This window comes from Carassius carassius, chromosome 30 (genome assembly GCF_963082965.1).
Source record: "Carassius carassius chromosome 30, fCarCar2.1, whole genome shotgun sequence".
Taxonomy (NCBI): domain Eukaryota; kingdom Metazoa; phylum Chordata; class Actinopteri; order Cypriniformes; family Cyprinidae; genus Carassius; species Carassius carassius.
Window position 1 is genome coordinate 18,632,743 of NC_081784.1, and position 19,605 is coordinate 18,652,347.

At 36.6% G+C, this 19,605-nt stretch overlaps 1 protein-coding gene across 1 annotated transcript; it reads left to right on the forward strand.

The window, feature by feature from the left end:
• Positions 1–10,516: 10,516 nt before the first annotated feature.
• LOC132110810 (gamma-aminobutyric acid receptor subunit gamma-1-like) lies at positions 10,517–17,573 on the forward strand. Its single transcript, XM_059517786.1, has 9 exons — positions 10,517–10,931; positions 12,590–12,754; positions 14,050–14,113; positions 14,286–14,506; positions 14,768–14,850; positions 15,311–15,448; positions 16,024–16,176; positions 16,311–16,510; positions 17,054–17,573. The coding sequence occupies exons 1-9, from the start codon at positions 10,861–10,863 to the stop codon at positions 17,327–17,329; spliced, it is 1,371 nt and encodes a 456-aa protein (XP_059373769.1). The 5' UTR covers positions 10,517–10,860; the 3' UTR covers positions 17,330–17,573.
• Positions 17,574–19,605: the final 2,032 nt, after the last annotated feature.

The window sequence follows — 19,605 nt, forward strand, 5'->3', positions numbered from 1 at the left end:
GTGCACACCACAATTCTACATCTTGCATCAGTGTTCAGTTGCAGGGGATACAAACTACCCATGCTTGAATGGTACACTTTATGCCGGTTTCATACTACAAGAGTGAGCAGTGTGTATTTTTTTTAGTGTGTGTTTTTTTTTGTGTGCATGTTAGTCAATGAGTGTGTTCACACCAGCAGCAAGAGCAGTGTGTGAGCGTCAAGCAGGAGCGCCGTGTGAGCAGCGGTGAAGTAGGGGTTTTGGCGCAGAGTTTATTTTTGCTTCGCTGCTGACGTTCAGTTTAAAGTGACAGCACACTTTTGATGGACAAAATAAACATGATTTCACACAAAACGTGGTAAAAAATGCACAGATTAAGCATGTCTAGTGTGTTTTAACACGAGTTGGAGTAGGTCAGTTAAGAAAATGAAGAATCAAATATATGTATACCCATTTTAACTTATTTGTCATTTTTAATTGCCATAAGCAAATTATAACTTAAAATATTTAAACATTTATCTTGCTCAGGATCTTAAGTTACAATTGTGTATATAAATTAGAAATTCATTATTCATTAATTATTGACAGATTCTGTAAATATTGTATTCTGTAAATATTGCACACGTGTTCACTTACAGTTGATGTGACAAATTTAGCCTTTTATTTATTAGCTATAGACACAAGAAATGCACATGAAACATACTGACATCTTTAACATTCGGCAAAATAAAAATATTATAAATGCTCAGCGTGTTCACCTCGGTTAGAAACACACCTTTTCATTTTTTAAATGAATCTCTACGAACCAATAATGACTTAAACATATAATTCTCAATTAACTATAGCTAAAATAGAATTAATAATTATTGCTCCAGGTCTTCAGTAACAAAAATGGACGAGGCACAAATTACAAACAAGGACACAAGACAAACACAGACACAAAATAATCGTATAAATCATATTGGCAGCTACTAAAAAAATATTAAGATTATTTTACCATTGGCTAGAAACTAATAGCCTACTTTAAAAAAAAAAATCAGCTCTACATAGTTAAATATATTTTAACATCCTTAGCCTAACTATTAGTTAAAATCCAACAAATTACTTTGATTATTGTCATTGAGAAGAGAGGTTATTTAGATGAGGGAAACCAACACAGTTAATTCAGCACAGTTAAAGAAAAAAAAATCACCCAAAAATGAAAATGTACTGAAAATTGACTCACCCTCAGGCCATCCAAGATGTGGATGAGTTTGTTTCTTCATCACATTTCATCACTTGCTTTCCAATGGATCCTCTTCAGTAAATTTACAGCAAATTTTCATTTTTGGGTGAACTGTACCTTTAAACTCCCATCATTGTGAACATTGTCTGACCTTGTGCATTTAACTTAAATTACTTAAAACTTATTAGAGCATTTAACATAATATCATTAACTGAACATGTAGCATTGTGTTTATTAATTTCTTCTGACTTCAGAAAAAGGAAATATCCGTTATTAAAAAGAATAATGCATATGCAGTTGCTGTGGCAAACTACGCACCCCACATTGCGAAGGACTCGGCTCTGCCCACTGTCTGTAAAAGCGTCACAGCGGAGCCCAGTAAAGCTCAGCCAGTGGCTAAAGAGGCACTGAAGACCTTCAACAGCGTCAGCAAGATTGACCGTATGTCCCGCATCATCTTTCCAGTGCTTTTTGGCAGTTTTAACCTGGTTTATTGGGCCACATATCTCAACAGAGAGCCTGTTATTAAGAACATGGTGTCCTCTCAGTGAGTCATTAGCTATTGCACATGCAATCATCCCTCTATACTACAAAATTATAAGCAGTTTTTGTATAAATTCTTCAGTGTACTTTTGACGTTTCTGTATGCCAGCATTAAGAAATTAACAAATTTTACAGCCTCCTTGCAATCTTACCTCTGCCAGGGCAATTTAAAGAGCATCTTATCATAGTTTTACAGGACAAATTGACTTATTTCCACAGCTTTATTTTTTTGTATGTTGTTATGTGATTTCTGGGTATTTAACTGATTGTTTTTTCCATGCATATTTCTGCAGAGTTTTTTGGTTAAAAATATCAACTTCAATTTATACCAAGTGTTTGTGTCATTGTATTTTGTGTTTTGGCTCAATTCTGAATAAAGCTCACAGGTATTGTGCATAACCGACATACTGTTTAAAATGGAAGCGCATACTAAATGTGATAGCTGTGTAATTTTGTTATAACTGCACTACAGTATCTGTAAGACAGATCACTGCACATTTATATTGACTGATGTAGCATTTCAAGTCAAATTAAGTGTGGCACCTTATTTTTACTCTCATCACGCACCTGTGCCTCTAATTCTCAGCCATAAGCAATGCATCATCAGTGAAATTGCACACCCACACATGGTTTAAAGGTAAATGATTCAGTGAGTTGTTTGAAGCACCACAGTGCTTCGTATTTTTGTGGTCACTTTGATCCATGAGCACAGTCTCAAGTGGAATTAGCACAGTATTTGAGCCCCCGCTGTTTCTTTGGTTCACAGTTAATGGAAAATGCTGCTGAGATTTTACCAAAATGTTGACATTTTTAATTAGCTTGGGTTGAAATGAGAGCAATAGGTTGGTCTTACTGTATGTGTTACTCAAACGGTGAACCTTCTAAGGTCCAGGCCACTGATACTCACATTAGCTTAACGTTGCAACAGTGATGTGAATGTTGTTCATATGGTATTTTCAATATGTCTATTGCAGCTTCATGATTAATGCAGATAATGGTTGTAATGGGCTTCTCAGTATGATACATATGGCTAATGATGCTATGAAAATGGGAATCAAAATGTACTCTTCGCTCAATATATCATCTGTCAAACAGTTTCAGAGTTTTCATTACTAACATCAACTATCTTGACTAGTGTGAACGCTTGAATGAACTACTGTGCAGCTTTTCAATTTGCCATACGGTTCTCGGTTTTTGCCTGGTCAAAAAGACCGCTCCCCTGTTGACTGAAATAGAGTATTGTCAAAGCCAACATGGCTCAGTTACTCTCTTTTTGTGTGGGAGATTGTGATTGTGCCCCTCCTTTGGCACTGTGCAACACAAAAATGTCAAAGTCCTTACTGCAAAAAAAAAAATAAAAAACAAAAACACCAACACACTCAGCTTCACAATCCAACACCACAAGCCACTGTTATCATAATATCATTTAAAAACCTATTATTACAATTTTGAATTAGGTTTTTAGTTGTTTTTATGTATTCTGTTATCAAAGGTTTTAATAATTTTGTTGTTTTATCATTTTAAATCCACATCAAAATCAACCAAAATACTTGTTTAGAACTGTTTTGGACTGTTCGTAAATGGTGCTTGAGCTGTGCATATTTCTCTCCTTTTTTGAACGAGACCACTTTTTTACTGGAAAACTCAATATGGATTTTATCTAAAAAGCAATGGTTTGACCTTGTTCTTAATGATAAATTTGTTTTTCCACTTCACAAAACATTAATTGATGACTGGAGATGCTGCCTTATTAGTAAATGACAACTAAAATCGTTTTAAGGTTTTTATTATTATTATTATTATTTTGTTTCAGTTAACATTTATTTTAGTCAACAAAATGTTTTAATGGTTTTTGTTTTAGTTAATTATAATAACCCTGGCACAAACCTAACTGCAGTCTTAATTTCACTCAATGGAATGGCACTGAGCTGACGTGGCACTACTCAATAGCTACACATTGATAAGTTTGCCATGTGCACACTGCTTCTTTTATTTACCTTCTCTTAAAAGCCTACTTCTGGTCAAATCCACTAGACTCCTAATCTATTTTGTCTTTCTGCATTTCATTGCCTGTTTCATCTGTCCCTCCATTCTGTCTGAAAGCTTTTTGTGTAGCAGACTCTGCTTTGACTAAGCAGAAGAATTTGAGATTAGCAGCGCTGAATGGAGAAAGAGGAATTTGTGTGCATTTAGATCTTGCATAACGGCGGCGTTCCCACCTCATCTCTTTTGGTTGTGGAATCAGTATTTGCATGTATGAGATACAGCTATCAATGCCCACACAAGGCTAAACAGAGAAAGATAGTACTCCATTGACCTCCCCTCACTCCTTTGCACCTTCTGAAAAAACATCGTAGGTACAAACAAGCATCTATCAGAACAGATGTGTCCACTTGTGTGCACAGTCATCGCACAGACAGACCTGACCTGGGGGAGACTCGAACATAAGCTGTATTTAATTTATTGGCCCCTTTAAAGGTGGAACTAACGCTGACTGCTTGTCAGGTGGCATTAACAGAGCATTCTGCCTTAAGCACTGTCTGTGAGGATGTCGTGAGGGTTTATCTGATGTGAAAGATCACAGAGGCAGAGCATCCAACCAGGTGTGTGTTTGTTTGTGTCTGGGAACTGGCTGAAGCCATTTGAAGCCTTCACAAACACCTAATGCCTAATGTTTACAATGGATTCCTCAGCTAACAATGCATGTCGTCAAAAACCAATATGAAAACGAAACAAAGTCATTTATTCTTCCAAATAAAGGGAACTGATGTGGTATTTACAGTACTTAATTCACCTCCAGCACCTGGTGAGAATGTTTGAACATCTATGCAGAGCTGCTGCTCTAAATTATAATTGTTTGTTTAATGAGAATGTATTTCATTGTTTCTTAATTGCATTCATCCACTTTAGCAGACTGACAATGTCACAGCCCATTCCTTTCAAGATTTGATTTGTTGTCGTTTATGATAAATGAACAATCAGATAGAACAAACAACTCTGGGTCATTAATGTTCAACAATGGAAATATATTACAGCTATTGTTTTCTTCAACACATGGACATGCCCTCTATACAGTACTTTGCTATAAAATTGTTTTCTATATTTGAAATAAAATAAAATTACATTTCAGTTAGTTGCTAAGGCAGTATTTCTACATTTAAACATTTTTGTTTACATACTGTCACCCCCCCCCCCATTTACATTTATTCATTTAGCAGACGCTTTTATCCAAAGCGACTTACAATTGCCATATATGTCAGAGGTCACACGCCTCTGGAGCAACTAGGGGTTAAGTGTCTTGCTCAGGGACACATTGGTGTCTCACAGTGGATTCGAACCCGGGTCTCTCACACCAAAGACGTGTGTCTTATCCACTGCGCCAACACCACCCATAAATCACCCATTTATGAACATAGAAGTGAAAGTGCACTATCTTAACTTAATTTGTTATAATTCATGAACACTTTTGAATACAGACTTAAGACATGGTTAAGGTCTTTTTAAAGAGGACAATCAGCAGATTATTGTAGAAGTGGAATCATTTAAAAGATTTTAAAGTACCATTGCCATGGTAACGTAAAGTCAGATTTCAAAATAGTTTTCACAGGATGAATTTTTTACGTTTTCAAATGACATATCATTTATTATGATTACTAAAATATATGATAGGGGAAAAAGACAATGAAAAAAAGAGTGCAAAGTGTCCCACAAATGGGACGGTGACAGTTGAAGGGTTAAAAGTTTTTTCAATAAAATGTTTTATTTTTATTATTTTACTTTACTTTTATAAAAAAAAAAAAAATTATACTGGCAGTTCAAGGGGAATAGTTTTTGCTTTTTTCACATGGACATGCTTTCTAAAATGTTTGATAAAAAACTTTAAAAACGTAAAAAAAAGTGTTGAAAGGATAACTAACCGAAAAAAGTTGAAGTTGAAGTATTAACATTCCTATAACTAAATCTAAAACAATTAAAACTAATATAAAAATAAATTATTGCTACATAGAAATAGTAATGCAAAATAACACTGATATACTGATATATATATAATATATATATATATATGTCATATACACTATGAAATTGGCAGCATAATGCTCTGGAGATTACCAGAGGAGCAGACGGAAAATCTGATTTCATCTGTGCCCATGTTTATGCATGCATGTTCATGTGTGAGATGAGAAACAAGGAGAGAGATGAAAGGTTGCTAGATGGCATGATCAGATAAAAAATAGGGGAAAGTGGAGAGATATGGGGTGGAGATTCCTCTACAGAGAAACTAGCCTAGCATGAATAAGGAGTTGGTTGAGTTGCCTGGCAACAAAGAGGACAAACACAGGGCTTTGATCCTTAAAGTGTGTGACAGAACTTTTTATTCTCTGTGTTTATGTAGTATACATATTATAGTATGTCAGGAAACTTTGTGTATGTTATTATGGCAGCTAAATATCAATTAGATTAAAACTTTGTAGCAGTACAAATATTAAGGGTTTTATCAAGTGGATGCTAAAGATCACTAAAAACTAATTTACACAGACATTTCAATGGTTATGTTAAGCTATGAATCTTGATTAGGATATTGTGTTTGTAGAAGACCTCATCCTGTTATTTAAATGATCACAAGTGTGTATGTGTGTGTGTGTGTGTGTGTGTGTGTGTGTGTGTGTGTGTGTGAGTGTGTAGTCCAGCAGAGAATATCTTGGGCACGTCTTGGGTCCACATCATTTTGTCTCACAATGTTAACGGCTGACAAAATAATGGAGTTTTTTTCCATTTCTTTCATTTATGTCAGAGCATCAGAGCACATCTGAATACATCTGAATACTTCACCGGCTGAAACAGAGCACTGGCATTTATAAATCATTCCAGCATTTGAAAGATTTAGTGAGAAATAATCAGATAGAAATCAAAACATATCCAACATATCATTATAGTAGAATATTACTATGAACTATACATCAAATTAATGTGATGTTCTGATACACATCTGATATTTCAAACTTTTAAATGACTTTTTAAACGATGTTATAATTTGAATCAGAATTCAAGTAATGATAGCAAAAAGAAGAGGAAACCGTCTTGGCTCTGGCAAGTGTTATATTTCTGCTCTTCTTTCTGCATGGAACTCTCCATGGTGCTGACAATAATAGAGTATAGAGCTGAAAGAACAGTCAGTTAGTCTATATATATCAAGAGGTGAATGTCTTCCAGATCACGAAGCCATATATGGCCATGAATATTGCAAAGGTGTCTTAAAATGGTAATTGTAATTTGTAATCTGCCATGTTGTACACCATATGCCCCTGGAGGGTCAGAGTGGCTTTTGGTATTTAGTGGTATTTAGTGGGTTCTTTTTAGCTTTATTTTTAATGTAATAAAATTATATAATAATTTGATCATACACATGTTTAGTCGTGTTATTATTTTTTTCACTCCATTGTGTACAAGGAGATCTACTTGCAAAGTTCATCTTCAAACCAAATCAAACACAGCTGAACGAGCTGATTAAGATCTTAAAGAACTCTTGAAAATTACAAACTTGGAGGACTTCGATCTTTAAGAACAGGATCAGGCTGCGTCTGAAAGCTGAAAATGCTGCCTCGGCAAGTAGTGTATGGAGGCAACAAGGCACGTACGAATCCAGTGATCGTTTTGCGTCTACTGAGATACTACCTTCATTTTATCGATTTTTTTTAAATGCCTTTGATATCCCACAATCCTGTGTGTTCAATTTGCTTTGACAGTTGAGCTGATAAATAAACATTTCATCTTAAAGGAGCTGTATGTAAGAAATCTGTTTCAATTAATCATAAAATGGCCCTGATGTGTCACTAGACATTAAGAAATCATGTTCATTTCAAATACTTATATCACTGACAACAGTAGTCCGGCCAGGATATTGTCATTTGAAAGTGGACTTGCAGCCCTCAACTGATGTTGATGTTGTCATTTTGTGTTTTGGCCTGACGCACCTCCCTCCACCTATTTACCAATCACGAAGTCAGTAGTGTTTCGGGATCCGTGTTGCCAGCTTTGCTGTAACCTACCCTAACTCCGGATAAAAATGTCTAATGTTACTAAATCAAAAAGACCTCGTTATAATTCAGAAATTCATCGTGACAAAGTCCGAAATAAAACCAGAATTTGTATTGGAGATGCTTTTGTAAGATGGAGACGGCTGAAAACGGAAAAGAATTTGAACACAGACGCCAACGTTGCTAATTTTCTCGTGGACAGGTAAGATTCATCTATGCTTGGCTAACTTGTACTTGATGTCAATGGACATTTCATATATTCATGACAGTCGAACAAAGTTATGCATGTTTGTGCAAAGTAACATAACGTTAGCTCACATGGACGTATGCTAACATTAGCAATGCATTATAGGAGCCCGTTTCTCTGTCATTATGCTGAGACACTGAGGAAAACAACATTAGCACGCCCATTATGGCAATTTGAAACGTAATTGAGACAGTAGCCTAATGTTACCTGCCAGATAAGGCAGAGGCATCAAGTCACGCTGCCTCAGCTTTCAGGCGCAGCCTTAAAAACACACACACACACACAAACACACACACACACACACACACACAAATGTTTGTTTTTGTGAAAAGTGGGGACATCCCATATGTAATGATTTTTATATTGTACTGTACAAACTGTTTATTCTATTGCCCTTCACCAACCCTACACCTAACCCTAACCCTCACAGGAAACTGTGCATTTTTACTTCCTCAAAAAACTCATTTTGTATGATTTATAAGCATTTTGAAAAATGGGGACATGGGTTATGTCCTCATAAGTCACCCTCTCCTTGTAATACCTTTGTCATACCCATGTCATTAAACAGAGTTGTGTCCTGATATGTCACAAAAACAAGAGCACACACACACATACACTGAGTTTTTGTGTTTTATGACACTCCACAGACATAATGATTTTTATAGTCTATTGTAGAAACGTTAAATTCCATCCCCTAAACCCGTACAGTAAACATTCAGAAAGCATAGGCCTAGGCCTAATTGTATATGATGTAGGCTATGAGCCGTTTCTTCATGGGGACCGAAATTATGTTCCCATAACATCAGAAATTTCAGGTTTTACATTCTTCGTGGGGATTTGATAAAGATAAAATAATAATAAGAAGAAGAAGAAAATAAAATTAAAAAAGTATTGGATTTTTTCCCCAATACAAAATCTATTTTTACATATAGGGGAAGACACGTTTTCAAACAACTATTCAGTGACCTTAGAAGTTATAGAGACGAGGATGCTACCATAGCAACATATAATTCCATTATCATTTTAACATACAATTTAAATGATTAAAGGTCCCGTTTTTTGCGCTTTTTTAAAGCTTTGACTGTTTACAGTGTGCAACATAACATGTGTTCATGTTTGGCATGTAAAAAAACACAGTATTTTTCACACAATTCACCTATCTGTATACCGCTGTTTTCACTGTCATAAAAACGGTGATGACTTCCTTGTTCTATAAAGTCCCTCCTTCAGAAATACGTAACGAGTTCTGATTGGGCCAGCGGTTCCTGTGTTGTGATTCGACACCAGCTTAGAGCGCGCTGCCCTCCTGGAAACACGATTGGGCTAGTTTTGGAGTAGTTTTGAGAAGCAAGTGGGCAGGAGCATGTGCTGGAGATGTACTTATAATCACAGGAGCGTTTTTACTGACGAGATGCGCATGAAAATCGCATTCGTTTTTTGCACAGCCCTAACATCAAGTTAACAAAGCTAAACAGTGTTGCCCTTTGTGTAATAAGTTACAGAAACTGTTAAACGCACCAACTTAAATAATAAAATACACTTACCGGTTGTGGTCCATAAACAACACCTTCTCCAGAAAAAGAGGGAACTGCTCCAATATTTCAAGAATAATCTTTGTGCGAATCCGGCATTAAACTGATTGAGATTGAGGAAGTTGTCCTCAGAAAGCTGTCCTCAGCTAAATGTGCTGCACATAGTTTTACATGTGGATTATAATTTTCGGGAGTTAAACATAAATTGTAACCATTAATCTCCAAGTACAGCGTCCCTGGGAAGGCCAAACAAAGATGATTGGACTCCAAGATGAAAATAACAGCGTTTCGACGACATGGCGACAAACACAAACGCAGCTCTTCCTCCTTCTCCGTCGGAGTGCAACAAGACCACGCCCCCCCCCCCCCTTTTGTGAATTCATGTGGGCGGAGGTTAGTCAAAAAATTGTTTTAGTGACGTCATTATTGCAGGAACTAGAGGGATGTAGTCCAAACGGGTCGTTTTTTGTAGGCGAATTCTGTTAAATAAAATATCTCGCTTGGCATTGAACTTTGAGCTTTACAATTTTACAGATATTATTTATACTCGAACAACAACATTACACACTAACCAAAGTTTAAAACAAGGGATCACGAAGAAGGGGACCTTTAAAATTATCATAAACCACAACAAAACCAGTGGACTGTTTGCCGTCTTTAATATTAGTCAGGCTAACCGTTTTATAAATGGCGAAAAACCTACCAATTTTGGTTATGAGACTAAACAGGAAATTACTGGGAGAGATTCCTTTAAAAAGCTCATTCACACACACACACACACTCAAAAACAACATTACATAATATCATTTCTACCCTCTTTATGCATTTTATGGTTAAATTTGATCATAGCCTAAGCTATTTTGTGCATGGGCAAGCCAAAAAAAATGAGCGCCATTGAAAATGTTGCATGTGTCACTTTATTAACCCCAACAACAGCAAAACTAAGTAAAGGTTTCATCAATCACAGCTTGATGTAAATCCTCTGAGGTAGAGCAGTCAGCTATTTTCCTACAGGCAGTTTCTAATAGTTCCCGGAGCATCGAGAGCGTCTAACTCAGCAGAACGCGGGATGAACGCAGCGGTGCCGCAATCAGCGAAATCCCGCATTCACCATTCACATCCACACCGCGCGTGCTGCCTGACTTGTAGACCACAGGCTCAAGCTATGTGCATGTGTCTATACAACAACTAACAACATACCCCGACGCCTTCAACCACCGTGTTAAGAATCGCTTAAATCACTCAAAGGTTTGATCGTCTTTTAGCTTTAATTCATTTTGGAGACCGAGCGTGCGCGCGATGGTTCTGCTGCATCGCCGTCGGAGAAAAGAGACGCTGGTCTGGCTGCTGCCCGGTCTGCTTGGAGTCTGGTAAGTTTTCTCTTCATAGGGGGGGAAAGTAACAGGGGGTGCAATCAATAGGCTATGACTACTAAAGTAGCCCTTGACCAACAACACACACTTGGACAGTCCACCACGCGAGCATCTGGCTTCATTCTGTAACGCGAAGTGCTGCAGAACGTTTTAGTTTTTTACGATTTTCTTGTAGCACATCAAATTTATCAACCTAACATTTCCACCTATAACTGTCGATCACGACACGTGCAGTTTTGCGTACACTGAATACATTTGAGAATAATAATACAGATAAGTGACAGCTTTACTCAGGGCATTCGTCTTTTTAGCGCGGACGTGCAGTGTCAGTCTTGAGGAGATTTGAGCCAGCAATCAGCTACAGTTCAACAAACAGCACCCCCAACCACATTTTTTCACACAGTATTAGATTTTGCATTCTCACATGGGTATTTCACAATTTATTGTAAAAGTTGTAAATGTTATACATAAGTTGTAGCCTAGTTTACATTAACACTTATGCTGGCTCGCGCTACTTTGGTTTCCTTTAGCTCATATTTTTTGGCTAGCCCATGCACATACAGTATGTAAATCCTAAATAGAATAAACGTACTTGGTTCGTAATATTAGCCTACATTCCTCTCACTTACTTACATTAGCCTAAATGAAAAAGTGATGGCAATAACCATTTCTAAGTGTCTCATATAATCAAAAAACGCTTTTTCCCCTCTTAATAAGGCATTTGTTTGTCTTCTAACTGTGTCTCTCATATTAGCCCTCGAAGGTCATTCAGAGGCTACTGTTGTGTCCAGACATAATACCGCATTTGAGGAAAATATTCTGTCTGTATTTTCCATTGACAGCCTGCTTTTTAACCACTCAGTGCTGTGCCTACGGGGATCAATAACCTACATTCTCTCCACCCACATGGGTCTCATCCACAGGGATGCTTCATATCGATTGTTCTCTTTAAGTATTTGCATATGTATGGGAATGTACCATTTAGATTTTTTGTTTATAGACAAAGCTCAAATGTATAATCAAGGTTTGTCTGTGTTTTTTTTTGTTTTTTGAAGATACATATTTAGACCTTTCAGATGTGGACACATTTTAATCGGTTTTATTTTTTTATATGTCACATTTAGATATATGGTTTGCCGTCAAAATAAAAGCCTCGAACACATCGTCCAAGCAGAAAAACGTATCTGCCGACGCCGATATTTAAAAAAATGCCAAATATCGGCTGATATATCGGCTTTGGCAATATATCAGTCAACCACTACAAGAGAGCGAGTGTGAGAGGGAGTTGTGGGTGATAATTTAAACCCCTCACCTTCAGCTGTTCCCTCCTCCCACTGCCAGAACACATCTTCATTAATCACTGCATTCTTTTATTAGAACCTCCTATTTGTATCTACTGCACTACGCTCATTTTAAAGACTCCTCTATGAGGACTTTTTTTATTTGTTCTTCCTGTAAAACTCATCATACAAATCCTGTCTTTCTCCTGTCTGTCATACTTTAAACTATTCGCTGGCTCTTTAGAGTTTAAGCTCCTAATATAAACTGACTTCTCTTTTAACTACTCTCAATTTTAAATCTAATATTGCTCTATTATTTACCTCACTACTGTCTGTCTACTTATATTGCACGGTTTGTCTCTGTTTTTATGACAGCATGGCATTTGGCCCGATCAAAGCAGAGGAGGAAGATTACGAGGATGTCCCCATAAATAAAACTTGGGTTTTATCACCAAAGGTCTATGAGAGCGACGTCACCCTTATCCTAAACAAATTGCTGCAAGGTTATGACAACAAACTGAGACCAGATATCGGAGGCAAGTACAATTTTTTGAAAGGTTGTATGCTTATATCCAGGCCCAAACAAGATCTGTGCACACAAATTGCCTACAGATTCTGGCTAGGCTTGTTTATGACCTTCAAACACAGTGTTACAGTTTATGGGTAACTGAAAAATTGTAATAATTATAAGATAATATCATCATTATTAGGAAACCACATGAAGAGGAACACACTGTGACAATTAAACCCTCCAAGCAGTTCAGAGTTTCTCAATAATCATCATTTTTACTTTACTATCAGCATTATTACAATGTTAAATGAAAAAGTGCTAGGCTTTAGGGTTTTGCTGGTGTTTTTCTCTACACCAGAGCTGTACAGGTCACTTTATTCTCAGTACATCAGTGTTCTGGAAGCAACACAGCTGACTAGAGTTCAGTTATTTAAGAGGATTTATCTTGGTGGTGTTCGGGTACAATAGACCCAAATCACTATTGATCTTCCTTCTTTATCTGTGTTTCATGTGACTGAGATATAGGCAGAGAGTGTAAGTATGAGAAGAACAGTTAATCAGAGCGCAGAGCAAGTGCTGAGGAACTGCAGGTCAGCTAGCCGAGTTTTTGTTATTTGTCACATCTCTGTGACTGACTGCCACAGGAATATTTATGAAACTGCTAGGATGAGGATTCAGGCAGCTTTGAGTAATTGTTGTGGCTGTTATAAGAAACATGAATTGGTTTGCAGCCCATTTCGCTTTTGTAATGAGATGTATTTCTGAGCAAAACAGGATATTCAGAGACAAAATTCGATTGTATCCACTGATTAGGAATTGATTGGATGGTTTTATACCAGGGTGAAGCCAAACTGAATGTGAGTTTGCTAAAAATAGCTGCCTATTGGCTACCAGTTAACATTATTCAATAGCCCACAATGTGTGCAAAAAAGAGAAAGGAAAAAGAATATGCTTATGAAATCAAACACATTTTTCTATGGAAGCCCATTTCCAGCACAGAATTATGTGGATTTGCACAGAATTGGGTTAAATGGCGGAAATGGCTTCCATAATTTTCCAAAAACATCAGTGCACCAATGAAAGATGAACAGGTTGAAAGGTGCATTTTAAGTAACTATGATCAGATTTGACGAACATCAACATCCTAAAATGGATGCTAAATACAGGCTGTGTAAATATATATATATAAAAAAAAATTAATCACTTACTGTGTTATGTTGTTTTGATATTAGAAATATGTGTTTCATTTATTTTAATTTTTTTATTTGATAGCAACGATTAAGAATTATTGTAATTTGAATATTTGTAATTATATTCTAGTGAGACCAACTGTGATTGAGACGGCAGTATATGTGAACAGCATTGGCCCAGTAGATCCCATCAATATGGTGAGCAGAAATGTACAATAATACATTATGTTCACAGCTGGAAAAAACAGACACTAAGCAACTGTATAGATCCTTTTTACAATCATCAATTCCACTTTCACAACCAATACCGACATAATTTCACAGTAACAAAAGCAACGGCCAGACCTCTCATTGTTTGGTGTTTTTTTAGGAGTACACAATAGACATCTTCTTTGCTCAGACGTGGTACGACAGCAGACTCAAATTCAACAGCTCAATGAAACTCCTCATGCTCAACAGCAACATGGTCGGAAAAATCTGGATCCCTGACACTTTTTTCCGCAACTCTCGTAAATCTGACGCCCACTGGATCACGACACCCAATCGCCTTCTGCGGCTTTGGAGCAATGGGAGAGTGATGTATACTCTAAGGTGAGTCCACGGTTAACATTAAGAGCTGAGTGAATGTTATCCTCGTATTCCTGTCCTGTAGCATTTGCTTTTGTACCAGATGACACCCACTGTCCGTTGCAGCATGTTTAAGCCATTACATCTGATTCACATTTATGTCAGGGACTGTTAAATCAGACTGAGTGTGATTATAGATCAAAGCCTGCACAAATGCACTACCTCTTAAATGTCACAATCAACATTTTTTTGGTTTTGCTATTGTCTATGATTCTTTTTTGTTAGGTTGACTATTAATGCGGAATGCTACCTTAAGCTGCATAACTTTCCCATGGATGAACATTCGTGCCCTCTGGAGTTTTCAAGCTGTAGGTGTTAAATTCTTATGTCAATCTGTCACTCAGCCTAAGTCCTGTCCTGAACGCTGCCAGGCAGCCAATCTCCATACATTGCATCTTTCAGCCAACCATGCATTGCCAGTATTGGTCAGCCAAATCTTAGCATTGCAGAAGGTCTGCACCAACTACCATCCTTTAACCTTGCAATGAGTGAGGACAGATATCATCCTTCTCCAGCTGTCTCTCCATCCCCTCTCTCCTCTTCTCAGTCTATGTCACGTCTCCATCTGTTATTAGCATCATGCCTCAGCTTCTCATATGTCATCATCCTCTGTGGGCACGGGAAGGGCATGCTGCGCTTTAGTCTAACAGAGTGATGCCGCCTGAAGCCTCAGTGCCATTCTACCATCACTGTAACTTCTTATCACTTACAAACCGAAATGAAAGTTCACATGTAATCTGGTGGATGTGATTTTGTGTCTATTTGCAGATGGGTATCCAAAGAATGAGATCCAGTATAGATGGCAGCGTCGTTCGGTTGAGGTTGCAGACCAGCGGTACTGGAGGCTTTACCAGTTTGCTTTTGTGGGTCTACGGAACAGTTCTGATGTGGCACACACTCAATCTGGTATGAGAAGAAAAAAAGAATAAAAAAAAAAAGAATAAATAATGATGGCCGATTTTTAGTCATTAATAATAATAACTACAACAATAAATTAGCAAATATTATTATTGTTAATCTTCAAATAATATAAGTTAATAATAATAATAATGATAATACATGAGTGGTTATTTTATTATTATTAATAATAATTATTATCTTGTTACTATTAATAGTAGATTTTGAGTTGTCACTATTATTATTGTTACTACTACTGATGATATTACGAAGATTAATAGTATCAGTAGATCTGTAATAATTATAATAATGATCATAACAAATGAGCAGATATTATTAATAGTAAAATAGTTTTATTTTAAATAATAATAGCAATTATTTTTGTTTGAAGTAACATTAATAATAATAGTAGATTATAATATAAGTAAAATAAGTAATAATAATAATAATAAATATTAAAAGAAAGAATGCTTGAGTGGTTATAATTATAGTTCTTATCATGAGTCATTGATTATAATATCTTTTCTGATGCATAATTACTGTCCAAAAATGTCTAAAACGCCTTTTATCTTGTATTAATATAGGGGAATATGTAGTTATGACCATTTTCTTTGACCTAAGCCGGAGAATGGGCTACTTCACCATCCAGACCTATATCCCCTGCAGTATGATAGTGGTTTTGTCCTGGGTCTCTTTCTGGATTAACAAGGATGCCGTGCCTGCCAGAACATCTTTAGGTAATTTCAAATCTTCAGAATTAATACAAATCAATAGCATTTGATATGTGAACGCATTACACAAGTGCATGTGATCATGAAAAGGAAGTGCTTCAGTGGGGGTCCTCAATTACTGTGCATCTTGATTGGCTTAGGTATCACAACTGTGCTCACCATGACAACCCTAAGCACCATATCAAGGAAGTCCTTGCCGAAGGTGTCGTACGTGACAGCCATGGATCTGTTTGTGTCTGTCTGCTTCATCTTTACCTTTGCTGCTCTTATGGAATACGGGACCCTGCATTATTTCACAAGCAATCGACAGAACAAGAAGACCAAATCAGGCCATGCACAGGTGAATGAACTTCATTCTGTTATTAAAGGGCCAATTCAACTAAAAAAAGATTATTCTTTTATTTACTCAGATTCATGTCATTCAAAATGTTTATACATTTCTGTGGAAAACAAAATAAGAAATTCTGTGCTCTTTTCCGTACAATTACAGTGAATTGAACTCAGCACCTTTACACCATAAAATATCATAAAAGTGGTCCATGTGACTAGTGTGTTACATTGATTCCAGGTTTGTGGAGAGAGCGAATCTATTCATAAGCAAATCATGCAGGCTACTTATGAGAATCGGATGCACCAAATCATAGCGGATCCCATTCAAAAGAATGGCTCATTGCTACTTCTATTCTGAACATGCTAAGGAAAGCTCAAATGTTAAGATTTTCTGTGACTCGTGTAATTCTGGTCTGTTCCTCAATCAAAGCTATCATATCAACCACTTTTCTGACACCTGTATGGTGTTTTTGCTATTTACTTTTATTATACCAAAAAAAATGGCCAGATATTCTTTAAAAATAATAAATGAAATTGCTGTTCCTCTGTGTAGAAACCCAGCATGGTTAACAGCAGACCTGGGACATCTCTGCTGCAGATGAACAATATTGCTCCCTACCACGAGGATGACGATTATGCATATGAATGTCTGGATGGCAAAGACTGCGCCAGTTTCTTCTGCTGCTTTGATGATTGTCGCTCCGGAGCTTGGCGTGAAAACAGAATGCATGTCCATGTCTCCAAAATTGACTCCTACTCCCGAATTTTCTTCCCAACTGCCTTTGGCCTCTTCAACCTTGTCTACTGGATTGGATATCTGTATCTTTAAAGATGCTGGGCAAGATAGAGAGGAACTCGGTTATAGTAATATTTGCAAATCATCTGTAAATTCTCCATCTGCTAAATCTGGCAGCATAAATCTTTAAGAGAAGTGCAGGTGTGAGGCTGATTCAGATGTATTATTACTTGATGTATCTTTAACTGTACCTGGAAAGGATTTGAATCTTAGAAGGACGATAAATGTGATTCTGCGCTGATGCCAACTGAATATTACCAGCAATTTGGGGTTTTTGAGGAGGGAATGCTAACAGTTTGGTTTTTTATCAGTTATGCGGGCCGTATCAAACCTTGTTTAAAATTATCTCTTAAAAACACCTTTACATTTTTTTTTACTGCAATATTAGCATCATGTTAATTGCAACTATGACAGAACTTCTTCAGGTTATTATCTCTCTGGCTGAAGCTAATATTATTTTTTGCTCTTAAAAGTAGATATATTAGTCACTTCTGGTACAAATTTTTCAAGAGAAAAGAAAAACATATGTGGCTAATCTATCAGAATGTTTTTTTTATTTTAAACTTAAAATAGCTACAGTTCTCTGTGAATTACCTGCATTACTAAACAAACCAAAGCATAGATATCTAAAGGTTACATGAATAGTATTTTGTTCTGCTCAAGAGTTACCCAAAAGCCATTTACTTGGAATTAGCCTCTAATGATACTGTGAAATGTTCTTGACTTGAAATAATAAGCTGTCTCTGCAATAGATGACACAAAGAAATGCCAATGTGCCCAAGATGTAATTTCCACGTGCAATTTTTTATATATCAAACAAAAGAAATAGAGCAGCCCTTACAATTCACAGATGTTCAGTGTCCTTTAGTACAAATAAGAGTTTATCTCTCTCCTTTGTATTCAAGATGGCATTTCATCTCTCCTCACGAATGGCTAGATTTCTGTCTGTAATTGCATGACTCATCTGAGCTCCTAAGGATAATCAACCCATATTTGGAAACGGTTCTGATGGACTTTCTTCAGCAGAAGAGCTTTTGACAGACCCGTCACAAACAGTCTCAAAACTACAACATCTGAAAATGAACAGTCTTCATAACACAAACCATGGATGCCTTCTCTACTGGTAATAGTCTAATTCAAAGGCCATTTAATATGGATTTGTCTTAAATTAGGTTAAATCTGATCTCAGAGTCCTATTTGATGTGAGAAACAGATGAACAGAGTGTGCGAGCAATAGTTGACTTTACTCTCCAAACATCTGTACACATAAATTACAATTGTTTTTCTCAATCTCCTGCTGTGCTTTCGGCTGTTGCTTGTTTTATTTGATGTTTCCATGTGGTTTGTCTTTTGCTGTGTGTTATCTTGATCTGTTGTCTCCCTTTCTGAACATCTGTTATGCATTGTGTTGTGCCCTGTAGCTTGATATATTCTATACTATTGTCTTTCTTAATGACAGCCTCACAGTTTCAGACTCATGCAACAACCAGATGATAATACAAATAAAAATATACAGAAAGATAATCTATTTCTATTGTTATGGCAAAAATATCTATTAGACTTAATCTGTTTAACACCCTTAATAATACACATCAGTGACCTTCATGTATCTGTGTGAGTGTGTGCATGTGTGTCTGTACGTGAGTGGGTATTCAAAGCATACTCCGTCCCTCACCGTACATCGTAGCGCTCTGCTCTCCACTTGTTCTAGGTGTTGTCGTCGTGTCTTCTGTAAGTGCTAACCTTCATGCTTTTTACGTGTTCATATGTTTTTGTAGCATTGAACACTGTGAGTAATAAAACAGTGCCTGCTAAACAGTAATAAAACTCTACGCTCTCTCAAACTCTTGATGATTCACACCTTATCAAAACCAAAAAACGCTGGGATAAAAAATATGAATTTATTTTCCCTCATGCAGATATTCTGGTAACAATGCTTTGTTAATAATCGCAATTAGTTTTATAATTAATGCCACAAGTGAATGAGCGACAACGTTTTCATACACAAATTAAATTTCAGTCATTTATGGATCTTAATTGTTATTTCACACATCAGTGAGGAATATGAGTTACTTCATCTTAGGGAGCGCGTGAGTAAACACTTCATAAGTGATACATCTACAAAATCCAAAATATAAAGTCATTTAAATTTAATAAATTTCACCCAAAAATGAAAATGATGGCCTATTTTACTCACCCTTGTGTCTGTTTGACGTTTTTTCATCTGTAAAACAAAAGGAGGAATTCAATACATTCCATATGTTTCTTTTTGTTCTTTATGGAACAAAGACATTCATAAAGAATAGAAC